The sequence below is a fragment of the Mobula hypostoma genome, chromosome 2 (assembly GCF_963921235.1).
Source record: "Mobula hypostoma chromosome 2, sMobHyp1.1, whole genome shotgun sequence".
Classification (NCBI taxonomy): Eukaryota; Metazoa; Chordata; class Chondrichthyes; order Myliobatiformes; family Myliobatidae; genus Mobula; species Mobula hypostoma.
In genome coordinates, this window is record NC_086098.1 from 78,597,800 (window position 1) to 78,620,843 (window position 23,044).

The 23,044-nt window shown below is 41.3% G+C and overlaps 1 protein-coding gene across 5 annotated transcripts in view; it reads right to left on the bottom strand.

Moving 5' to 3' along the window:
- The window catches only part of LOC134341181 (serine/threonine-protein kinase ICK-like), a 93,182-nt gene that overhangs the window by 11,447 nt on the left and 58,691 nt on the right, over window positions 1-23,044 (bottom strand). For 4 of the 5 annotated variants that reach the window (XM_063039006.1, XM_063038994.1, XM_063038998.1 and 1 more), the window contains 5 exons: window positions 16,242-16,409; window positions 14,978-15,292; window positions 8,829-9,016; window positions 8,601-8,746; window positions 3,722-3,859 (listed from right to left, as the gene is read on the bottom strand). In XM_063039006.1, coding sequence (XP_062895076.1) covers window positions 3,722-3,859; window positions 8,601-8,746; window positions 8,829-9,016; window positions 14,978-15,292; window positions 16,242-16,409 — 955 coding nt within the window. The remainder of the gene's footprint in view (window positions 1-3,721; window positions 3,860-8,600; window positions 8,747-8,828; window positions 9,017-14,977; window positions 15,293-16,241; window positions 16,410-23,044) is intronic. The other variant, XM_063039015.1, reaches the window with a different exon arrangement.

The window sequence follows — 23,044 nt, forward strand, 5'->3', positions numbered from 1 at the left end:
TTCATTGTTGAAGGAACAATTTGTAATAGAAAAATTGTCCTGGTTGGTTTATATAGACCTAATGTAGATGATCCCTCTTTTTTTAAAAACTTGCTTTATTGCCAGAATTAAATGAATATATGTTGTTAATGGGTGGTGATTTCAACTGTTGTTTAAATCCTTTGATTGACAAGAGTTCAACCAATCAGCGGCTTCCGAGTTGTTCTGCATCACTTATCAACTCTTATTTAATTGATTATGGCCTGGTTGAAGTTTGGAGACATTTACATCTCAATGATAGAGATTATTCTTTTTCTTCCACACGTTCACAAAAAGTATTCGAGAATCGATTATTTTATAGCCGATCTCCGATTTCTGTCCAAAGTCCAGGAGTGTGAATATGATGCTATCGTTTTCTCGGAACATGCGCCTTTAAGCTTAGCATTTGAATTGAATGATGCTGTTATTGCAAATTTGCCTTGGCGTTTTCATGCAGTTAAAATGATGATTTTACCAAAATTTTTATATGCATTTCAAAATCTCCCTTTTTTTTTTAACTAAGAAGTTTTTTTGATCAGGTTGACTCTATTATTTCATCTTTTGTTTGAAATAATAAAACACCAAGAAATTAAAAAAGGATGGAGGTCTTGCTCTGCCTAATTTAAGAATGTATTATTGGGCTGTTAATATACGTTATATGTGTTTTTGGTTATATTGGGCTGATTTGGAATTGAAAGCTGTGAAACAGTTTCACTTAACCTCATTATTAGGAGCTTCTCTACCTGTACAACTGGCCAAAATTGCTAATTTAAATTTATATCCTGTGATTAAGCAGTCATTACGAATTTGGTTCCAGTTTCGTAAATCTTTTAATCTCAAAAAATTTAAACTTTTTAGTTTAATTTATCAAAATTATTTATTTAAACCTTCATTGAGTGATCCTACCTTTCTTCTTTGGAGGAATAAAGGAGTTTATTCCTTCATGGATCTGTTCCAAGATGGCCAATTGATGTCTTTTGAGAAATTAGTAACTAAATACTCTCTCTCGTATTCACATTTCCTGCAATATCTTCAGGTCAGACACTTCTTACAAGAATATTTAAGTAATCTTCCATATATACAAGATTCTGACCTGTTAGAGTCTATTTTAAAAAATGAACCCTTTAGTGAAAGGTTTTATTGGGAAAATTTATAATTTATTGTTACAACAACACAGTTACCCTTCACTTAAGATTAAGCAAGATTGGGAGAGAGAGCTTAACATGACTTTGATAACAGAGGATTGGTTGCGGACTTTGAAGTTGGTTAACTCTTCTTCGATCTGCACCAGCTACTCTTTAATTCAATTTAAAATTGTACATTGTTACTATTTGTCAAAGGAGAGACTGTCTAGAATATTTTCTAATGTTGATAGTCAGTGTGGTAGATGTAAAACTGAGACAGCTATATTGACACATATGTTTTGGTCATGTTCTGTATTGAAACATTTTTGAAAATCTATTTTCTCTACAATTTCTAAAGTTTTAAAAATTAATTTACAACCTAATAAATTGACAGTTTTGTTTGGTATAATCCCTCAATATATTCATGGTATTTCTCTATCAGACCAACATGTAATTGCATTCGTTACATTACTGGCCAGAAGGGCTATTTTGTTGAAATGGAAAGATGCTTCTGCTCCTACTTTGATACAATGGTTCTCTCAAGTGATGCTATGTCTTAGTTTGGAGAAAATCAGAAGTCGAACTTTTGATCTTTGATTTGATTTCAAGAAAAGGTGGGGTTCATTTGCCCACTACTATCATTTGATTTGAGTTAATTAATATGGTTTCCTTCTGATTTTTGTTTAAATGGATTTGAGTTGGTGGATTGATGTTCCTCTTTTAGGGAAGCTTGTGTGATGTACAGCTCCAGGGTTGTGCTCCCAATGGGGGATTTTTTTTTTTCTTTTTTTAGTTAGTAGGGGTTTTTTTCCTTCTTAGTTAGTAGGGGTTCTTTTTTTTCCTTTTTTCCTTTCAAAAAAATTAACACTATTTTTTCTTATTATTATTGATATTTTAGCTTTGTTAATGTTATTTGCTAATTTAGTTCATTTTACATATTGACATATTGACTTGATTACCTTAATGTATTTTTTGTTGATCTTTAATAATAATAAATAAAAAAGATTTTAAAAATGAAATGAAATTAAGAGCTATGAAGAACTTGTAGGTATCAACAGTCATCTTGAATGTTACAATGAAAATTTGGAGGATGCAATCATCAATAACCTTGTATGAAGGTCGTTCAGGATCTACACCAGGTGTCTGCACTGATTTTGTTCATTTAGTCAATCAAGAACACTCCACAATGTACAGGTAGAGTGGATAAATTTCTCCATCAAAAACAATTAGGAACTAACTCAGTTTCATTATACTGTAGTGGTATTGATAGTGTAATTTGTTCTGCACTTCATTTAAATATATAATTTGTTACTCGGTTTTTTTTTTGTTTTTTAACCTTTTTAACTCATTCTATGAACCTTTGGCTAATTGGGACAGCCACTTAATTGTGCCAGAATGTACTACTCACGATTTAGCCCAATTAACCGAAATCCACTGTATACAAGATCAGCTTATATACAGATTGACTGTATTTACCATGAAGTGATGGCTAGGTGCAGGAGCATTTGAACATAAGGAGACTGACAGGAAATCCACCACAATCATCTTCCATTTTTCCACTGAGCCAGCTGTGCATGAATAAACACATCTGCCATTTTAATTCCACAGACTCCCATCAACACAACAAGTTTCTGTCAAGTCTTTTTGGTTTTGCCGTCAGGTTTTGTGCTCCCTTTCAGAAAGCCATGCAATGCTGACAGAAGCTCTCAACCCCATTCCTCATCTCCCCAAACATCCAGCATTACCTTATTCATTCCCCAGAATGGTTTATATCATAGCAGGGCACCAATGAATATAAACTTACTCATTTTCTTAGGATCTTCGCCAAGGCCAAAGATCAGAATGTACAAAACACAGATGATTTGCTTTACTCTCTATTATCTGGACAACTCTTCATATGTTTCATGAATGTGGATAATATATTCAAGATTGGATGATTGGATGGTATGGAAAGTGCAAGGCAACTGCAAGACCTACAGAGGATAGTACTAACCGCCGAGATTTCCAGGGTCTCCCTCCTCCCCTATTTGTGGCACTTACTGGGAGCATCGCAGACGAAGAGCCTGAAGCATTGTTGAGGATAGTGGCAGGGATCCTCATCCCACAATCTCTTTGACCCACTGCTGCCAGGAAGGAGGTACAGGAGCATCAGGACTAGGACTGCCAGACTGGGTAACAGATTCTTCCGGCAAAACTATAAGACTAAAGGGTACCCTGCCACCACCATGGTCTTGTCACTAGGACAGCAAGCTGTTTATGTACTGTTAACATGTGCGGCACACTACATGAATTTTAAATTATATTTTATAAACACACTTGTTGTAATGTTCTGGTTTATGCGCTGTGTGATACATGTTTTGAGGGTGCACCACGGTCCGGATGACTCCTGTTTCATTTGAATGTATACATGTACAGTAAGATGCCAATAAACATGAACTTGCACATTACAGTGGGGGGGGGGGGGGCCCCAGTTCACTTCAATTTATGCTCCTGCAAAGATTAGAGCCTCAGAAGTAACTCTAAGCTGAAAGCCACCTACAAAACAACACAACAGGACAATAAGATGGGCATCGCCTTACCTGTGTTGGTACAGCTGAGGGGAAGTGCTCCTCCAGCAACTCCTAAAGGTTTATTGGAAAGGTTAGAGTTGGCCCAGAGATTATGAACGTTGAAATCTTTACCTATATTGGCAAGTGGTGTTTTCTTGGCATTAATTCCTGCAAGATCAATATGACATAAAATTGTAGTAATGTTTCAATGTTAGTTTTGTCACACAAAACACACATTTTGTTTTCTTCTAAACACTGACACTCAGCAGCCACTTTATTAGGAATAGCTGTACACCTGCTCATTAATGCAAACATCAGCAAATCATGGGGCAGCAATTCAATGCATTTATACAAGCAGACATGGTCAAGAACATCATTTGTTGTTCATACTGGACATCGGAATAGGGAAGAAATATAGTCGATATGAATTTGACCACGAAATAATTGTTGGTGCCAGACGGGTGGTTTGAATACGTCAGAAATGGCTGACCTCCTGGGTTTTTCCACACACTACAGTCTCTAGAGTTTACAGAAAATGATGCAAAAAAAAAAGGAAAACATCCCGTGAGGGCAGTTCTGTGGGTGAACTCACAGGTCAGAGGAAAATAACAAGACTGGTTCAAGCTGACAGGAAGGCAAGAGCAACTCAAGTAACCACTTGTTGCAATAGTGGTGTGCAGAAAATCATCTCTGAATGCACAACATGTAGAACCTTGAAGTGGATGGGCTACAGCAGCAGAAAACCACAAAAGGTTCCACTTCTGTACCTAATGAAGTGACCACCGAGTGTATATATTGAATAACAGATATGCAAAGGATTATAACCATGAGACAGAGTTAGGCCATTCAGCCCATCGAGCCTGCTCTTCCTTTTTATCATGGCTGATCCCGGATCCCACTCACCTGCCTTCACGCCATATCCTTTGATGCCCTGATCGATCAGGAAAAAATACCCACAGACTTGGCTTCCACCGCAGTCTGTGGCAGAGCATTCCACAGATTCACTACTCTCTGGCTATATATTTTAAAAAAATTCCTCCTTATCCTCCTTTTGAGGCTATGTGCTTTGGTTCTGGATACCCCCAACACAGGAATCATCCTCTCCACCCTATCTAGTCCTTTCAACATTCGGTAGATTTCAATGAGATTCCCCCCACCCCCACATTCTTATAAATTCCTGTGAGTACAAGCCCAAAGCTCCCAAACACTCCTCATATGTTAACCCCCTCATTCTCATTCCTGGAATCATCCTTGGGAATCACCCCTGGACTCTCTCCAATAACAACACCTTTCTGAGATATGAGGCCAAAAACTGTTGATAAACCTCCAAGTGCAGCCGGACTAGTGTCTTTTAAAGCTTCATCATTACCTCCTTGCTTCTATATTCTATTCTCCTTGCATTTGCCTTCTTTACCACAGACTCAACCTGTAAATTAACCTTCTTGGAATCTTGCACAAGGACTCCTAGGTCCCTCTGACCTTCTATACCTGTTATATAACAGAATATGGTCAATATTTCCCTGGATACTTGATTCACAAAAAGTACAGTATTTTAAACTTTGATTTATTCTCTACAAAAATCAATGCCCTTGCAACATAGCTGATTAAAAAAAAGCTCATGTTGTGTGGACTGTCTGATGCCTAAAAATACTTCAATTTCTACAGAATGTTGTAACAAATTCTCTTCCCAGTTACTTCCAAGTCCCAGTAGCAAGTCTGGGTTTTGTCTCAATCATATTCCAAACATGATACAGGTGTCCCCCGCTTTTCGAACATTCGCTTTACGAAACCTCACTGTTATGAAAGACCTACATTAGTTCCCTGTTTTCACTAACAGAAGGTGTTTTCACTGTTATGAAAAAAAGCAGCGCGCTGCGCGGCCCGAGCAGCCACTCTCCCCCGGATTCCAAACGGCATTCTTGCCGGCATTGCTTAAACACGTGCCTGTGAGTAGCCGTTTGCAAGGTGAGTTCTAAGGTATTGGAAAAGCCTGAAAGAGCTCGTAAGGGTGTTACACTTAGCGTAAAACTAGACATAATTAAGCGTTTTGATCATGGTGAACAAAGGAAGGACAAAGTGAGTTTGGCTTGTGGAAGTTGATGAAGATGATGCTGAAGAGATTTTGGCATCCCAAGTACTGATAGATGAAGAGCTGATGTAGGTTTAGGGGATATTTGCAGGATGGTTTGAGTGCTTACAAAGAACTGTATGAAAGAAAAATGCGCGAGGCTCAGCAGTCAAGCAAGCCTTCCACATCAGCCACAGCAGACGACGAATCTCGAGCTTTGACATCGAGGTGGGCAGTTATAGGAGAAGATGAGCTGCCTGCCCTAATGAAAATAGATGACGATGAGATGACACTCCAGTGTCCCACCACCCCAACCCCCAGGCCGTGGACAGATTTCGATTCGCGGAGAATGCAGTGGTAGCCGGGAGGCACACAGCACATCTTTAAGAAAAAAGCCAAAATAAACAAGCTAATTAATTCGGTGCTGCCCAGCATGTAGTTGTCGGCCCAGATCAGAGGCGACGCAATCGGCAATTGCCTCTGATCTGGGCCAACATTTACGTGCCAGGCGGCACCTAATTAATTAGCTTGTTTATTTTGGCTTTTTTCTTAAAGATATGCTGTGTGCCTCTCAGCTACCGCTGTACCACTGCATGCTTCACAGCAATGTATCAGTCGGTGGCCTGGAGGGTGGGGGCCACTGCACCGCCTAAACTCCGACGACTCTGTCTAACACACCATCATCAGTGTGCTCAGCGCTGTCCCAATTCCGGTAAGTGATACTACACTGTACATACATTATTTCTACTTTATATCGGCTGTGTATTTTTACATGTTATTTGGTATGATTTGGCATCTTCATAGCTTAAAGGTTACTGGAGAGAGTGTTTTTGCCAACAGCGCTTGCGTGAGATTTTCTGCCCAGAGCACTTGCGCCGTTTTTCTGCCGACGACGTTTGCGTGAGATTTTCACTACGGACAACAGTGCAGGCAATGATTGTGGAAAAGTATTTCTACTTTACATAGGCTGTGTATTTATCATATCATTCCTGCTTTTACTCTATGTTACTGTTGTTTTAGGTTTTATGTGTTACTTGGCATGATTTGGTAGGTTATTTTAGGGTCTGTGAACGCTCACAAAATTTTCCCATATAAATAAATGGTAATTGCTTCTTCACTTTACGACATTCCGGTTTACGAGCCGTCTCATAGGAACGCTCTACCTTCGGATGGCGGGGGAAACCTGTAATCTCTTTTTTTTTAAATTTAGAAACAGAGGGATATGATGTGACAAAGACTTCCACGTTAAAAGGAAAACCAAAAAATAGTGATTAGGTGATGTCAATCTTGGGTTTTAAACTCAAACCACCATAGTGCAGCGGTTAGCACAAGGCTATTACAGCACAGGGTGCTGTAGTTTGGAGTTCAATTCCAGCATCCTCTGTAAGAAAGTTTCTATGTTCTTCCTTTGAGTGCATGGGTTTCCTCCAGGTGCTCTGGTTTCGTCCCACAGTCCAAAGATGTACTGGTTAGTATGTTAATTGATCATTGTAAATTGTCCTGTGATTAGGTTAGGGTTAAATAGATGGATTGCTGGGTGGTGCGGCTTGTTGGATTGGAAGGGCCTGCTTGAGTTGCATTTTTTAAAAATACATAGAAATAAATAAATCAACCGAGAGAAGATACATGGGCGGCTACTTTGATATATGCTTTGATAATAAATGTACTTTGACTTTAAACTAAGGTGGTGATATTAAACTAAATCAGAGCAAATGGGGATGGCATGAGATCAATTTATCTACAAATTAACAGTTACACTTGTTAAAACTATGCAACTTCAAGTTTATTGTCATTCAACCATACACATGTATACAGCTAAAGAATTCCCCAGGGACTAAGGTGCAAAGCACAGTACATATAACACATACAGCATATAAAATGATAGTAACACATTATCAAATCAAAAAGTATTCTGTAGATGGACAAGTGAACAAAAAGTGCATATACAACATATCGTTAATACAATTGTATTCTTCCTTAATGTTGTTATAGCTGGGGCTGGTAATGGGAACAAGCTCCCATTACCTATTAAATGCTGCCAATGATGAGCACCTCAAATAGCCTCTAACATCCAAGGTCAACTCCCGCCTTTCACGTGTGGCTTGGCTACCAAGCCCAGCGGAATAGTTTCTACTGATAGGACAAATGGCAAAGGCGGGTTACTGGTGTCTTAAAACCAGTTGCTTTGGGCAGATGGGGCTTGTCAGCCGTGGTTGGCAGCTCATCTGGGAGAAGAAAAACTCTGATCTCAAACCTTCGTGGCCTTGCGGCTATACTTACTCATGGGGAAGGGTTCAGGAATAAACCCCAAGGGGAAAAATCCAGAGCTGGAGTCCCTAAGTTCAATGCTGACTGGCAACTCTTGCAACACTGTTGGTACCAAACTCTCAGTTTCTTTGGGTTCATCAGATGCACAGAGAGGAGTTTGCTACACAGGCAACAGCATGCTCTCCATATCATACCACCAGGCTTGCGTATCTAGGCAGCTAGGACAAAACATCCATTGTCGACCCCAACCAACGGAGGCCTCAACAGTCGCAATAGTATTACTCCTACTTGCACTGGCATCAATAATGTGTATTGGGTGGTAGCAGGGTGTTCCGACGGCTCACAGCATAGGGGAAGAACCCAACAGTCTTTCTTATACTGTAACACTCACAACACGCTGGAGAAACTCAGCAGGTCGGGCAGCATCCGTGGAAAAGATCGGTCGACGTTTCGGGCTACAACCCTTCATCAGGACGGTCCTGCTGCCTGACGGTCTATTGTTTAAGTTCAAAAGGTACAGTACATCTTTTTCCCACTAACATGAAATGGTTACAGACTTCACTTGTTACAAACCTGGCAGATATCTTGACTGTTTCAGATAGTGATACTTGGCTGATGAAACTCTGGAAGCCGCATCCGCTTGAGGAAGGTTATCTGTCGGAATATTCTTGCTGCTTGATTTAGCATTTGAAGGAGTAAAGTCTAAAAAGCTTTCCATTCTGCAAAGAATAAGATTCACCAAATAGTTTACAACTTCAAAAGGAAATTAGATGAAGTGACACAGAATAGTGGTCTGCTTACTTCAACTGCAATTCTTGACTTTGGCGTTTTTTATCATTCAAATTTGCATTTTTAGCTGAACAGCCAAATTCCAAGTCTCCAGAATCATTCCAGTTGCTGAAATCTTTCAAGATGGTATGACTCCATCGTCGAGCACTGCCATTTGGCTTGGTGCTATTGCAGATATTATCCTCTGTCTTGATTACTTTCTGAGATTACAAAAAAAAATTTAACAACTTGAGTTATGATTAAAATAATCAGAACAAAATTAGAAGCATAACTGCAATATTTAGAGTGTTTCACTGGAATTTTTTGTAAATCAACACAGACACAACCTATAATTGGACAGCTTACATAATGTCAGGAGGTTCTGAACTTCAGCAACATCCAAGAGTCTGAAACGCAATGATCTAGGCGAACTGACACACTACAGTACAGTTGGAAACGACAGATGAGAAATTAAATCAGTTAGACAAAACAGCAATGTTTTGTAAACGTAAGAATTACGCCTAATATTCTAGCAAAATATATTAACTGAAAAATCACATGACCTGCATAGGCCTTGGTATTTAACCGGAATCTGCTTCCACAAGTGATGCTGCCTGTTTCCTGACCAACAGATCCAACTTCTCTATTAATAATAATCAAAATTTCTAAATCAGATCATGTGAAAATGATCACATTACAATTTATGGGAGTTTAGCTTGCAGAAATTTGAAGTTGCATTTGCTACAATAAGATTTGCTTTATTTTGAAGATTAAAATCTGCAGTGAGGTGCTTTGTTTGTATCAATGACAAACGCAATCCCAGGACGTGCTGGGGGACAGCCCGCAAATGTTTCCATGCTTCCAGCACCAACATATGGTGCCAACAACTTACTAACCCATGAGTCTTTGGAATGTAGAAGGAAACAGGAGGATGTGAAAGAAATCCAAGTGATCAGAAGGTACAAATACTTTACAGAGAGCGGCAGGAATTGAACCCCAATTATTGGTGTTGTAAAGCATTACACTAGCCACTATGCTAGTGTGCCGTCCAGCCCAGCCCTTACAGCTACTGGCCAACCTATACCAGCATGATATTTTGCGGCCATGCAATTCCCAGTACACTGCAAACATCATTGTTTTGACCATTCAGTAGGGTATGGTGGGACACCAAGTGTAAGTTATGAGAATTAAGGCCCTATTCAGACACCACATGGGCCTCCAACACCACATGCTGTAAGGCTTTCCCTTCAACTGATTGTCTTTGGTCAAAGACAATTAGGAATACTGGACGTTTTTAAAACTTAGAATTAAGAACTTGTAGTTAAAAAAAAAACACAAATTCTGTAAGTTTAAAACTAATATACATTGAAAAAAACTTACCTTAATAACTGAAGATTAGGAACCCCATTCAAAATTAATAGGACCACACTGGGTATGCCAGATGGTGTTAAGAGAGGTCAGAGAGGAAGTGTATTTGACCCCATAACCCAGCAACTTGGCTAAAATGCCCAGATGTAAAGGTAGTTAGAGGTGCATTAGGAGGTTCTGTGGTCGTGACAGAGAATCCAGGATGGTTTGCCGCCTCCCGGGTGCCAGGGTCAAGGATGTCTCTGATCGCTTGCATGACATTCTGAAGTGGGAGGGTGATCAGCCAGATGTCGTGGTGCACATCGGTACCAATGACATAGCAAGGAAGAGTGAGGAGGTCCTGGAGAGTGAGTATAGAGAGCTTGGTAGGAAGTTGAAAAGCAGGACCTCAAGGGTGGTAATCTCAGGATTGCTACCTGTGCTACGAGCCAGTGAGGGTAGGAATAGGATGCTCTGGAGGATGAACAAGTGGCTGAGGAACTGGTGTAGGGGGCAGGGTTTCAGATTTCAGGATCATTGGAACCTCTTCTGGGGCAGGTGGGAGCTGTACAAGAGAGACGGGTTACACTTGAACTACAGGGGGACCAATATCCTTTCAGGGAGGTTTGTTAGTGCTATTGGGGAGGCTTTAAACTAGATTTGCAGGGGGATGGGAACCAGAGTGCCAGAGCTGACAGTATGGCTGCGGTGAAAATAAATGATGTTAAAAGTTCAAGCAAATTCGCTAATAGAAAGGTTGTGAATGGTGGTAAAAATCTTCTGAGGTGTATATATTTCAATGCTAGGAGTATTGCGGGGAAGGCGGATCGGTATCAGTTGAGGTCGTGGATTGACACATGGGATTATGACGTTATAGCAATTAGTGAAACTTGGCTACAGGAGGGGCAGGACTGGCAGCTTAATATTCCAGGGTTCCGATGTTTCAGATGTGATCGAGGCTGAGGAATGAAAGGTGGGGGAGTAGCATTGCTTGTTAGGGAAAATATTACAGCAGTGCTCAGGCAGGACAGATTAGAGGGCTTGTCTACTGAGTCCTTATGGGTGGAGCTAAGAAACAGGAAAGGTATGGCCACATTAGTGGGATTGTATTACAGACCACCCAATAGTCAATTGAGAATTGAAAGAGCAAATCTGCAGAGAGATAGCAGGCAACTGCAGGAAACATAAAGTTGTGGTGGTAGGGGATTTTAATTTTCCATATATTGATTGGGACTCCCATACTGTTAGGGGTCTAGACGGTCTAGAGTTTGTAAAATGTGTTCAGGAAAGTTTTCTATATCAATATATAGAGGGACCAACTAGAGGGGATGCAATATTGGATCTCCTGTTAGGAAACAAGTTAGGACAAGTGACAGAAGTCTGTGTAGGGGAGCACTTTGGTTCAAGTGATCATAACACCATTAGTTTCAACTTGATCATGGACAAGAATAGATCTGGTCCTAGGGTTGAGGTTCTGAACTGGAAGAAGGCCAAATTTGAAGAAATGAGAAAGGATCTAAAAAGCGTGGATTGGGACAGGTTGTTCTCCGGCAAAGGTGTGATCAGTAGGTGGGAAGCCTTCAAAGGAGAAATTTTGAGAGTCCAGAGTTTGTATGTTCCTGTCAGGGTTAAAGGCAAAGTGAATAGGAATAAGGAACCTTGGTTCTCAAGGGATATTGCAACTCTGATAAAGAAGAAGAGGGAGTTGTATGACATGTATAGGAAACAGAGAGTAAATAAGGTGCTTGAGGAGTATAAGAAGTGCAAGAAAATACTTAAGAAACAAATCAGGAGGGCTAAAAGAAGACATGAGGTTGCCTTGGCAGTCAAAGTGAAGGATAATCCAAAGAGCTTTTACAGGTATATTAAGAGCAAAAGGATTGTAAGGGGTAAAATTGGTCCTCTTGAAGATCAGAGTGGTCTGCTATGTGCCGAACCAAAGGAAATGGGGGAGATCTTAAATAGGTTTTTTGCATCTGTATTTACTAAGGAAACTGGCATGGTCTATGGAATTAAGGGAAACAAGTAGTGAGATCATGGAAACTGTACAGATTGAAAAGGAGGGGGTGCTTGCTGTCTTGAGGAAAATTAAAGTGGATAAATCCCCGGGACCTGACAGGGTGTTCCCTCGGACCTTGAAGGAGACTAGTGTTGAAATTGCAGGGGCCCTGGCAGAAATATTTAAAATGTCACTGTCTACAGGTGAGGTGCCGGAGGATTGGAGAGTGGCTCATGTTGTCCCGTTGTTTAAAAAAGGATCGAAAAGTAATCCGGGAAATTATAGGCCGGTAAGTTTAACGTCAGTAGTAGGTAAGTTATTGGAGGGAGTACTAAGAGACAGAATCTACAAGCATTTGGATAGACAGGGACTTATTAGGGAGAGTCAACATGGCTTTGTGCGTGGTAGGTCATGTTTGACCAATCTATTGGAGTTTTTCGACGAGGTTACCAGGAAAGTGGATGAAGGGAAGGCAGTGGATATTGTCTACATGGACTTCAGTAAGGTCTTTGACAAGGTCCCGCATGGGAGGTTAGTTAGGAAAATTCAGTCGCTAGGGAAACATGGAGAGGTGGTAAATTGGATTAGACATTGTCTTCAGTCCTGACGAAGGGTCTCGGCCTGAAACGTCGACTGCGCCTCTTCCTATAGATGCTGCTTGGCCTGCTGCGTTCACCAGCAACTTTGATGTATGTTGCTTGAATTTCCAGCATCTGCAGAATTCCTGTTGTTTAGTGGTAGTAGAGAATTGCTTCTTCCAGTGGAGGCCTGTGACTAGTGGTATGCCACAGGGATCAGTGCTGGGTCCATGGTTTGTCATCTATATCAGTGATCTGGATGATAATGTGGTAAATTGGATCAGCAAATTTGCTGATGATACAAAGATTGGAGGTGTAGTAGACAGCGAGGAAGGTTTTCAGAGCCTGCAGAGGGACTTGGACCAGCTGGAAAAATGGGCTGAAAAATTGCAAATGGAGTTTAATACAGACAAGTGTGAGGTATTGCACGTTGGAAGGACAAACCAAGGTAGAACATACAGGGTTAATGGTAAGGCACTGAGGAGTGCAGTAGAACAGAGGGATCTGGGAATACAGATACAAAATTCCCTAAAAGTGGCATCACAGGTAGATAGAGTCGTAAAGAGAGCTTTTGGTACATTGGCCTTTATTAATCAAAGTACTGAGTATAAGAGCTGGAATGTTATGATGAGGTTGTATAAGGCATTGGTGAGGCCGAATCTGGAGTACTGTGTTCAGTTTTGGTCAGCAAATTACAGGAAGGATATAAATAAGGTTGAAAGAGTACAGAGAAGGTTTACAAGGATGTTGCCAGAACTTGAGAAACTCAGTTACAGAGAAAGGTTGAATAGGTTAGGATTTTATTCCCTGGAGCGTAGAAGAATGAGGGGAGATTTGATAGAGGTATATAAAATTATGATGGGTATAGATAGAGTGAATGCAGGCAGGCTTTTTCCACTGAGGCAAGGGGAGAAAAAAACCAGAGGACATGGGTTAAGGGTGAGGGGGGAAAAGTTTAAAGGGAACATTGGGGGGGCTTCTTCACACAGAGAGTGGTGGGAGTATGGAATGAGCTGCCTGCGAGGTGGTAAATGCAGGTTCTTTTTTAACATTTAAGAATAAATTGGACAGATACATGGATGGAAGGTGTATGGAGGGATATGGTCCGTGTGCAAGTCAGTAGGACTAGGTAGAAAATGGTTCAGCACAGCCTAGGAGGGCTAAAAGGCCTGCTTCTGTGCTGTAGTTTTTCTATGGTTTCTAGAAAAGGAAGTTAAAATACTATTCAATTATTTAAAAGGTAGCTACTACCAGGACAGCCCAATTGCAGGAGTGTCCTGGCTCTGTATCGCAGAACAGTGGGGCGATTTGAGAATCTGAGCATTTCCCAAAAAATGTATCATAAAGAACACTAAACACTAATTCTATTCTTTTATTACACCAGAAAATGAGATTGCATTTCTTCAGCCCAATCCTTTACACAGTATCTATGATTAATCATGATCTTTTAGCTTCTCAAGTACCAACATCCAGGATATGCCAAGTGATTAAAAGGCAATAATAAAATCAAGAAAGGTACTTAACTGCCAAGAGGTAATTTCACAATCCTGTTTCTCACAGAAAATGCAGGTTATTAAAATTAATGCAGGATAATATATTAAACTTTGTGCTTTGACATAGTTGTAATGTTAACATGGAATACTATATTCCATACACATGTTCTTGATGTGCTGCAGTATTCTATGTTATGATCTTCTACATTGACATCACAACATAGAGTATTGCAGGACAATAAAGGGTCTTGGCCCATAAAGTTGTGCCAACCTTTAACCTTCTCCAACCTTTCCCTCCCACTATGCTTCTTTCATCCATGTGCCCGTCTAAGAGTTTCTTAGATGTCCCTAATGCATCTTCCTTTACCACCACCTTGGCAGCGTTCCATGCATCCACCACTCTGTGTAAAAAAAAAACCTACCTCTGACATCCCCTCTATACCTTACTCGAGTAACTTAAAATTTGCCCCTTGCATTAGCCATTTCCGCTCTGCCCACCCCACCCATCCTTGTCTGCTCCAAACAGAAAAGTACTAGCTCGCTCAACCTATGCACATAAGACATGTTCTCTTATCCAGGCAGCATCCTGGTCAATCTCCTCTGCACCCTCTCTGAAGTTTCCACATCCTTCCTATAATGAAGCAACCAGAACTGAACACAATATTCCAAATGTGGTCCAAACATGTTCAAACTACCTATTCATTTAGCACCTTGGTTAAATTCATGACACTAACCCTCATCAATTTTAAAAGCAAGAATTCTTACTTTACACACTTTGATGTTTATTGGAGGTAGAATATTTTGATGCTGTTTTGTTGGTTCGTTGTTGCTCCCACTGTCACGTGAGCCCGTTGTATTGGCTTGTTGCACACTCGTTTGGTGCTGGGAGGGAGTAATTTGCTGTAACGGCCTTGAGGGTGGATGGGGGTTAAGCAGGGCTGGGGGTTGAGGTGGTGGCACAGGCTTCAGCTGATTAACCGTGTGCCTGTTATGCATTTCTCTTTGCTGTTTCCCTTGTTCTTGCACTTGCTGAGGAGTTCCCAGAGCTTGACCAACGTGGAAATAGGGATATCGCAGTGCCTGCAAATACAATGCAAAACATTCTGAGGCCAAGTAATGCTCTTACACCCTTTTAATACTGATGCAAATGCTTTAAATGATACAACACCACAAAGACAGTTTTTTTAAAAATCTCTAGCAACACACACAAAAATGGCTGGGTGAACCCAGCAAGTCAGGCAGCATCTATGGAAATGAATAAATAGTTGACATTTCAGGCTGAAACCTTTCTGCATGGCTGGAAAAGGGGAAGATGCCAGAATAAAAAGGAAAGGGAAGAAGAAGGAGGACTGGCTAGGTGTTAGGTGAATTCAGGTGGGTAGCCATACTTTATTGATCCCAGGGGAAGTTGGTGAAAAATTGGGTGGGAAAGGTAAAGGGCTGGACGGGGAGTTTGATAGGACAGTGTCTAGTATAAATTAATCAGAGCCAATCAAAAGAGTGACAGAATTTCATGGCTACTGGGGTGTGGCGAATTTCATCATCATCTACAAAACTGAAACTACACATCAAAACAAATATTTAGTTTCAATGGTCCCTCTAAATGATCACCATCCTGCTGTGTCATTTACAAGTTCATCAAGGGTAGACAATGAACATATTAAAGAAATGCCCCCCACTTGTAGAATTAGAACCAGGCATCAATCCGCACAAAGTCAAAGAGAAATCGGATTAGCCGAGATCTTAAATTCGAAATAGGTACCATGCAAATTCAACAGAAAAACTTAAATCTGAGAAATTCCCACACTCCACACAATAGATAAAGTACTCCAGAATGTCAGAATGACCTGCAAGACCAGAAGCATGACATAAATTTATGCCTTTAGTTAAAGCAGTTAAATTACATGGCCCATTGACAGACCATAAACTGATCATTAATGTAGGTTTCTATAATTTCCCCTAATGAATTGTGCATTCCGGCAATTTGATAGCAAGTATAATCCATTTGAGTTACAGTTCAAAAACTCACTTGGCTTGGGGTTGGGCGCTTCTTAGGGTCCCACTGCAGTATATCCCTCATCAGTTGAATGGCTTCACCACTTGCATTAGGAATTAGAGTCTTGAGGTTATTTGGCGCACACTGAGGCCAGCGGAAGTTCATGGCTGCTGCAAGCTGATAGCCTTCTGACCAATTATTCTAAAATGGCAATTACAAAGTTGCGTGAATTATAAAGACATCTGACACAAGTGATTGTAGGATAATTCAATCATCACTGTCAGAGCAAAGCGTTATCTGGGCAAATTTGCACCGAATTATTCACTAAATACCTCTTTCACAAAAAAGAATCTCGATTCAATTACAATGAATGAAAAAGAATGCAATCCTTTTTAATTACATTCGCACGTACTGACACACAAAACATTACAGCACAGATCAGCCCCTTTGGGCCACAGTGTTGTTCTGATCTTTTACCTACTTTAAGATCAGTATAACCTTTCCCTCCTACTTAGTCCTCCATTTTCCATCATAAATGAGTCTATTTAACTTTCTTAAAGACCGCTAAAGTATTGTTCTGTGCAAAAGTCTAGATTTTTATATGGCTTCAGGCTACGTCCACACTACGCCAGATAATTTTGAAAACGCCGGTTTCAAGTAAAAACGACAGGCGTCCACACTAAGCCTTTTTCAAAATATCTCCGTCCACATTATACGGATATTTGGGCGAATCACCTCCTACTGGGCATGCACAGGACACACAGAAAACAAGCGAAGAGGAATCTGTATACTTGGTGCGCGTTTGTCCAGTTACAGAGTAGAAAAACTTAAAAGGACTTGCTCTTGGCGCTCGCGCAGGAGGACTTAAAACCAAAAAAAAACAAATACTGGAGCGTATGGAGGCAACCGACAGGGAGTTCACGGACAGTATGACCCAGCTGACGACGAACATTGAAAAACTGACCAACTCTGTTGCATTAATAAAGCACCTTGTTAAATGTATAAAACGTCTGCATCAGTGTTATCTTGTATTTCCATACAATGTTACATTAGGCTGTTACACATCTATTGTCAGAGAAGTACTTGCATAAATAGGTGAACCACCTTCATACAAGCAAGGACAGAAAACAGGGCAAAGTGAGTATACGTATTTATTCGGTAAGCTATGGGTCAAAGTATTTGGTGACTACCTTTCTAACCCTTCTGGCTTCAGTCTCATTGCCATCTGTTCTGAAATTGTTAGGTGGTTGCGTTCAAGAAAACAACGAATTGCCGCGCTGCGGCTATCTGTTCCGGCACGTCATGACAGCGTTTTTAAATAGTCAAAAAAGCTCACTTTACAATTTAACTCTCATGCTGTTCACATCAACTGCGCGTTATAACAGCTTGCGCAGTACCAAGCAGAAGCAGAAAAAGCATTGTTGTTGTGGTGTTGTCATGACAGCGTTTTTAAATCTCTCTGGTTACCCCGTACACACTACAATGGATATTAGGCGTTTTCAGATTTATTCACTCTGGAGATCATTTCTGAAAATCTCCGTTTTCAGGGGATGGAAACGCCGTTCAGTGTGGACAGAAGGTCAAAACAAAGAGAAAAAGCTTCGTTTTCAAAATTATCCGGCGTGGTGTGGACGTACCCTCAGATGGTGTGGCCTCGACAGAGCCCTGATCATCAAGGCTGTCTGGGATTACCTAGAGAGACACAAGCAAGCGAGACAGCTAAAGTCTGCAGAAGGACTAAAGGCAATTTCTCCAAGACACTTGGAACAACTTCCCAGCTGATTTTCTTATAAATTTGCACAACACTGCACATAATTGATTCAGTTTTAAAGATGAAATTTTACAGGTGGAATTTAATGCAGACAAGTGTGAGGTGCTGCACTTTGGGAGGACCAACCAGGGTAGGTCTAACACTGTGAGCAGTAGGGCACTGAGAAGTGCAGTAGAACAAAGGGATCTGGTAGTACAGGTCCATTAATTCATTGGAAGTGGCATCACAGATAGATAGGGTCATTGAAGAACACTTTTAGCACAATGGCCTTCACGGGTCAAAGTACTGAGTAGAGGAGTTGGGACGTTATGTTCAATTTCTACAAGACATTGGTGAGGCCTAATTTGAGTATTGTGCGCAGATTTGGTCACGTACCTACAGGAAAGATGCAAGTAAGATTGAAAGAGTACAAAGAAAATTTACAAGGATGTTGCCTGGACTGGAAGACACAAATTATAAGGAAAGATTGAATAGATTGAAACTTTATTCCCAAGAACATAGAAGATTGAGGGGAGATTCAAAAGCGGTATACAAATTTACAAGGGATATAGATAGAGTAAATGAAAGCAGGCTTTTTCCACTGAGATTGGGTGAAACGACTAGAGGTCAGGGGTTAAGGGTGAAAGGTGAAATGTTTAAGAGGAAAAAGAGGGGAATCATCTTTCCTCAGACGATGGTGAGAGTGCAGACAAGTTGCCAGCATTAAGTGGTGGATTTGATTTCGATTTCAACATTTCAGAAAAGTTTGGATACACAGATGGATAGGAGGGCTATGGCCCGGGTGTAGGTCAATGGGACTAGGCAGTTTAACTGGCTCAGCCATGGACTAGACAGACTGAAGGGCCAGTTTCTGTGCTATAGTTTTCTATGACTATATAGAAGGTAGTCACACCAAATATTGGTTTGATTTACCTCTTTACTGTTTACTGCTCTTTATAGCAATTCTTTTGATATTAGAAACTTTTCTTTTTTTTTGAAAGCATCTTTGCTTTACAGAATTTTTTTTACATGTGCCTAAGATTTTTGCACAATACTGTTCCTACCTCTACCACAGACAAGGAGTTGCACATACCCACCACTCAGTGTAAATCATAAATCTATCTCCGACATCACCCCCTATTCTAATCAACCTTAAGGTTATCAGCCCCCATGTATCAGCCACTACCACCCTGGGAGAAGTCTCTGGTTATCCACTCAATCTATGTTTTTATCATCCTGTACACTTCTATCAAGTCACCTCTCATCCTCCTTCACTCCAAAGAGAAAAGGCCTTGCTTGCTCAACCCATCTTCATACCCTCTAGTCCAGGTGATATCCTGGTCTTTCGCTGCACCCACTATAGCTTCCATATCCTTCCTATAATGAGGCAACCAGAAGTGAACAATATTCCAAGTGTGGCTTAATCAGGGTTTTATTGTTGATTGAATAGGACAGTGGTCCCCAACCACCGGGCCGTGGACCAGTACCAGGCCACACAGCATGTGCTACCGGGCCACGGGGAAACAATACGATCAGCTGCACCTTTCCTCATTCCTTGTCACACACTGTTGAACTTGAACATAGGGTTGCCAACTGTCCTGTATTTGCCGGGACATCCCGTATATTGGACTAAATTGGTTTGTCCCATATGGGACCGCCCTTGTCCCGTATTTGCCCCGCTAAGGTAGAGTGTTCCTATGAAACCTTTCGTGCCGAAATGGCGTAAAGCACAGAAGCAATTACCATTAATTTATATGGGAAAAATTTTTCAGCATTCCCAGACCAGAAAATAACCTACCAAATCATACCAAATAACACAAAACCGAAAATAACACTAACATTTAGTGAAAGCAGGAATGATATGATAAATACACAGCCTATATAAAGTAGAAATAATGTATGTACAGTATAGTCAGGAAGATGAAGGCAAAACCGATGTGTGGAAAAAAATCGGCACGTACGCACACGCGTTCGTCTACGCACACGTCACACATGCGCACACAGGAGCCCGCGCAAGGCTTCATGGTCATGGTAGTCTTTCCTGGGGTAAACAGAAGTGTCCCGGGATTTGACTGCTACTTTTGTCCCATATTTGGGAGTGAGAAAGTTGGCAACCCTAACTGTAAAAGACACGCTGAGGTGAGTTTAACCCTACTTGAACACCCCCCCCCCCCCCGGTCGGCTGGTCCGCAAGAATATTGTCAATATTAAACCGGTCCACAGTGCAAAAAAGGTTGGGGACCCCTGAAATAGGACAGGGAAGGTTACTGGGAGGCAGCAAAGTGAACAAGGAGTGATTTGCTAAAGAAAGGGATGCTAAAGCTATAATGGTGTATTTATGAAAAAAAATAAGAGTGCAAAGAATAGGCAGTGAACTAATAGCACAGGAGTGGTATAACACTCTGGGAAAGGTTTCACTGCTAATGTAATGGTCTTTCTGTAGAAGCAGTGTTTGGGTTATGGTTAGAGACACGAGTGCTTTGGAATATGAGCCGTCCAGTGACGGGAGGGTGTTTCCATGCTGTGTGCCTAACACCAGGATGATCCGGGTGTTTGGTTCAGCAGGAGGTGAAGAGAGAGGGAAGTCATTGTAGGACTTGATTCGGAGTGGAGCCATGGTCGACTAAGACCATAAGACAAAGGGACAGAAGTCGGCCATTCGGCCCATCGAGTCCACTCCACCATGAGCTGATCCACTCTCCCATTTAGTCCCACTCCCCCGCCTTCTCACCATAACCTTTGATGCCCTGGCTACTCAGATACCTATCAATCTCTACCTTAAATACACCCAATGACTTGGCCTCCACTGCTGCCCGTGGCAACAAATTCCATAGATTCACCACCCCCTGGCTAAAAAAAATTTCTTCGCATCTCTGTTCTGAATGGGCGCCCTTCAATCCTTAAGGCATGCCCTCTCGTGCTAGACTCCCCCATCATGGGAAACAACTTTGCCACATGCACTCTGTCCATGCCTTTCAACATTCGAAATGTTTCTATGAGGTCTCCCCTCATTCTTCTAAACTCCAAGGAACACAGTCCAACAGCGGACAAACGTCCATATACATTAACCCTCTCGTTCCCGGAATCATTCTAGTGAATCTTCTCTGAACCCTCTCCAACATCAGCACATCCTTTCTTAAATAAGGAGACCAAAACTGCCCACAGTACTCCAAGTGAGGTCTCACCAGCGCCTTATAGAGCCTCAACATCACATCCCTGCTCCTATACGCTATTCCTCTAGAAATGAATGCCAACATTGCATTCGCCTTCTTCACCACCAACTCAACCTTAAGGGTATCCTGCACAAGGGAATCCCAAGTACCATTGCACCTCAGAACTTTGAATTCTCTCCGCACTTAAATAATAGTCTGCCCGTTTACTTCTTCTGCCAAAGTGCATAACCATACACTTTCCAACATTGTATTTCATTTGCCACTTCTTTGCCCATTCTTCCAATCTATCCATGTCTCTCTGCAGACTCTGTTTCCTCAGCACTAAAGGCTCCTCCACCTATCTTCGTATCATCAGTAAACTTAGCCACAAAGCCAACTATTCCATAATCCAAATCGTTGATGTACAACGTAAGAAGCGGCCCCAACACGGACCCCCTGTGGAACACCACTGGTAACCGGCAGCCAACCAGAATAGGATCCCTTTATTCCCACTCTCTGTTTCCTGCCAATCAGCCAACGCTCTATCCACCTATGTAACTTTCCTGTAATTCCATGGGCTCTTATCTTGTTAAGCAGCCTCATGTGTGGCACCTTGTCAAAGGCCTTCTGAAAATCCAAATATACAACATCTACTGCATCTCCCTTGTCTAGCTTACTTGTAATTTCCTCCAAAAATTGTAATAGGTTTGTCAGGCAGGATTTTCCTTTAAGGAAACCATGCTGAGTTCTGCCTATCTTGTCATATGCCTCCAGGTAGTCCGTATCCTCATCCTTGACAATCGACTCCAACAACTTCCCAACCACCGATGTCAAGCTAACAGGTCTATAGTTTCCTTTTTGCTTCCTTGCCCCCTTCTTAAATAGCGGAGTGACATTTGCAATCTTCCAGTCCTCCGGAACCATGCCAGAATCTATCAACTTTTGAAAGGTCATCGCTAATGCCTCCGCAATCTCCACAGCTACTTCTTTCAGAACACGAGGGTGCATTCCATCTGGTCCGGGAGATTTATCTACCTTTACACTATTCAGCTTCCTGAGTACTTTCTCTGTCGTAATTGTGACTGTGCACACTTCTCTTCCCTGCCACCCTTGAGTGTCCGGTATACCGCTGATGTCTTCCTCAGTGAAGACTGATGCAAAATACTCATTCAGTTCCTCCGCCATCTCCTTATCTCCCATTACAATTTCTCCAGCATCATTTTCTATCGGTCCTATATCTACTCTCACCTGTCTTTTACTCTTTATATACTTGAAAAAGCTTTTAGTATCCTTTTTGATATTATTTGCTAGCTTCCTTTCATAGTTCATCTTTTCCCTCTTAATGACCTTCTTAGTTTCCTTTTGTAAGCTTTTAAAAACTTCCCAATTCTCTGCCTTCCCACTAATTTTTGCTTCCTTGTATGCCCTCTCCTTTGCTTTAACTTTGGCTTTGACTTCTCTTGTCAGCCACGGTTGCATCCTTTTTCCATTCGAAAATTTCTTCTTTTTTGGAATATACCTGTCTTGCACCTTCCTCACTTCTCGCATAAACTCCAGCCACTGCTGCTCTGCTGTCCTTCCCGCCAGTGTCTCTTTCCAGTCAACTTTGGTCCGTTCCTCTCTCATGCCACTGTGATTTCCTTTACTCCAGTGAAATACCGACACATCGGATTTCAGCTTCTCTTTTTCAAATTTCACAGTGAACTCAATCATGTTATGATCACTGCCCCCTAAGGGTTCCTTCACCTCAAAGGCTGGGAAGATCGAAGGAGGATCGGCGAAAGGGAAACCGTGAGCTCCAACTTGTGCACATTAGACTGTTTCATTAAAAACGGGCCCTTTTCACTTTTTGCTTTTTCTTCACTAACCCTGTAGTCAAATTAAGAATTATAAAGCTAAATCGTTTAATTGCACGAGGTATATTGTATGTTATT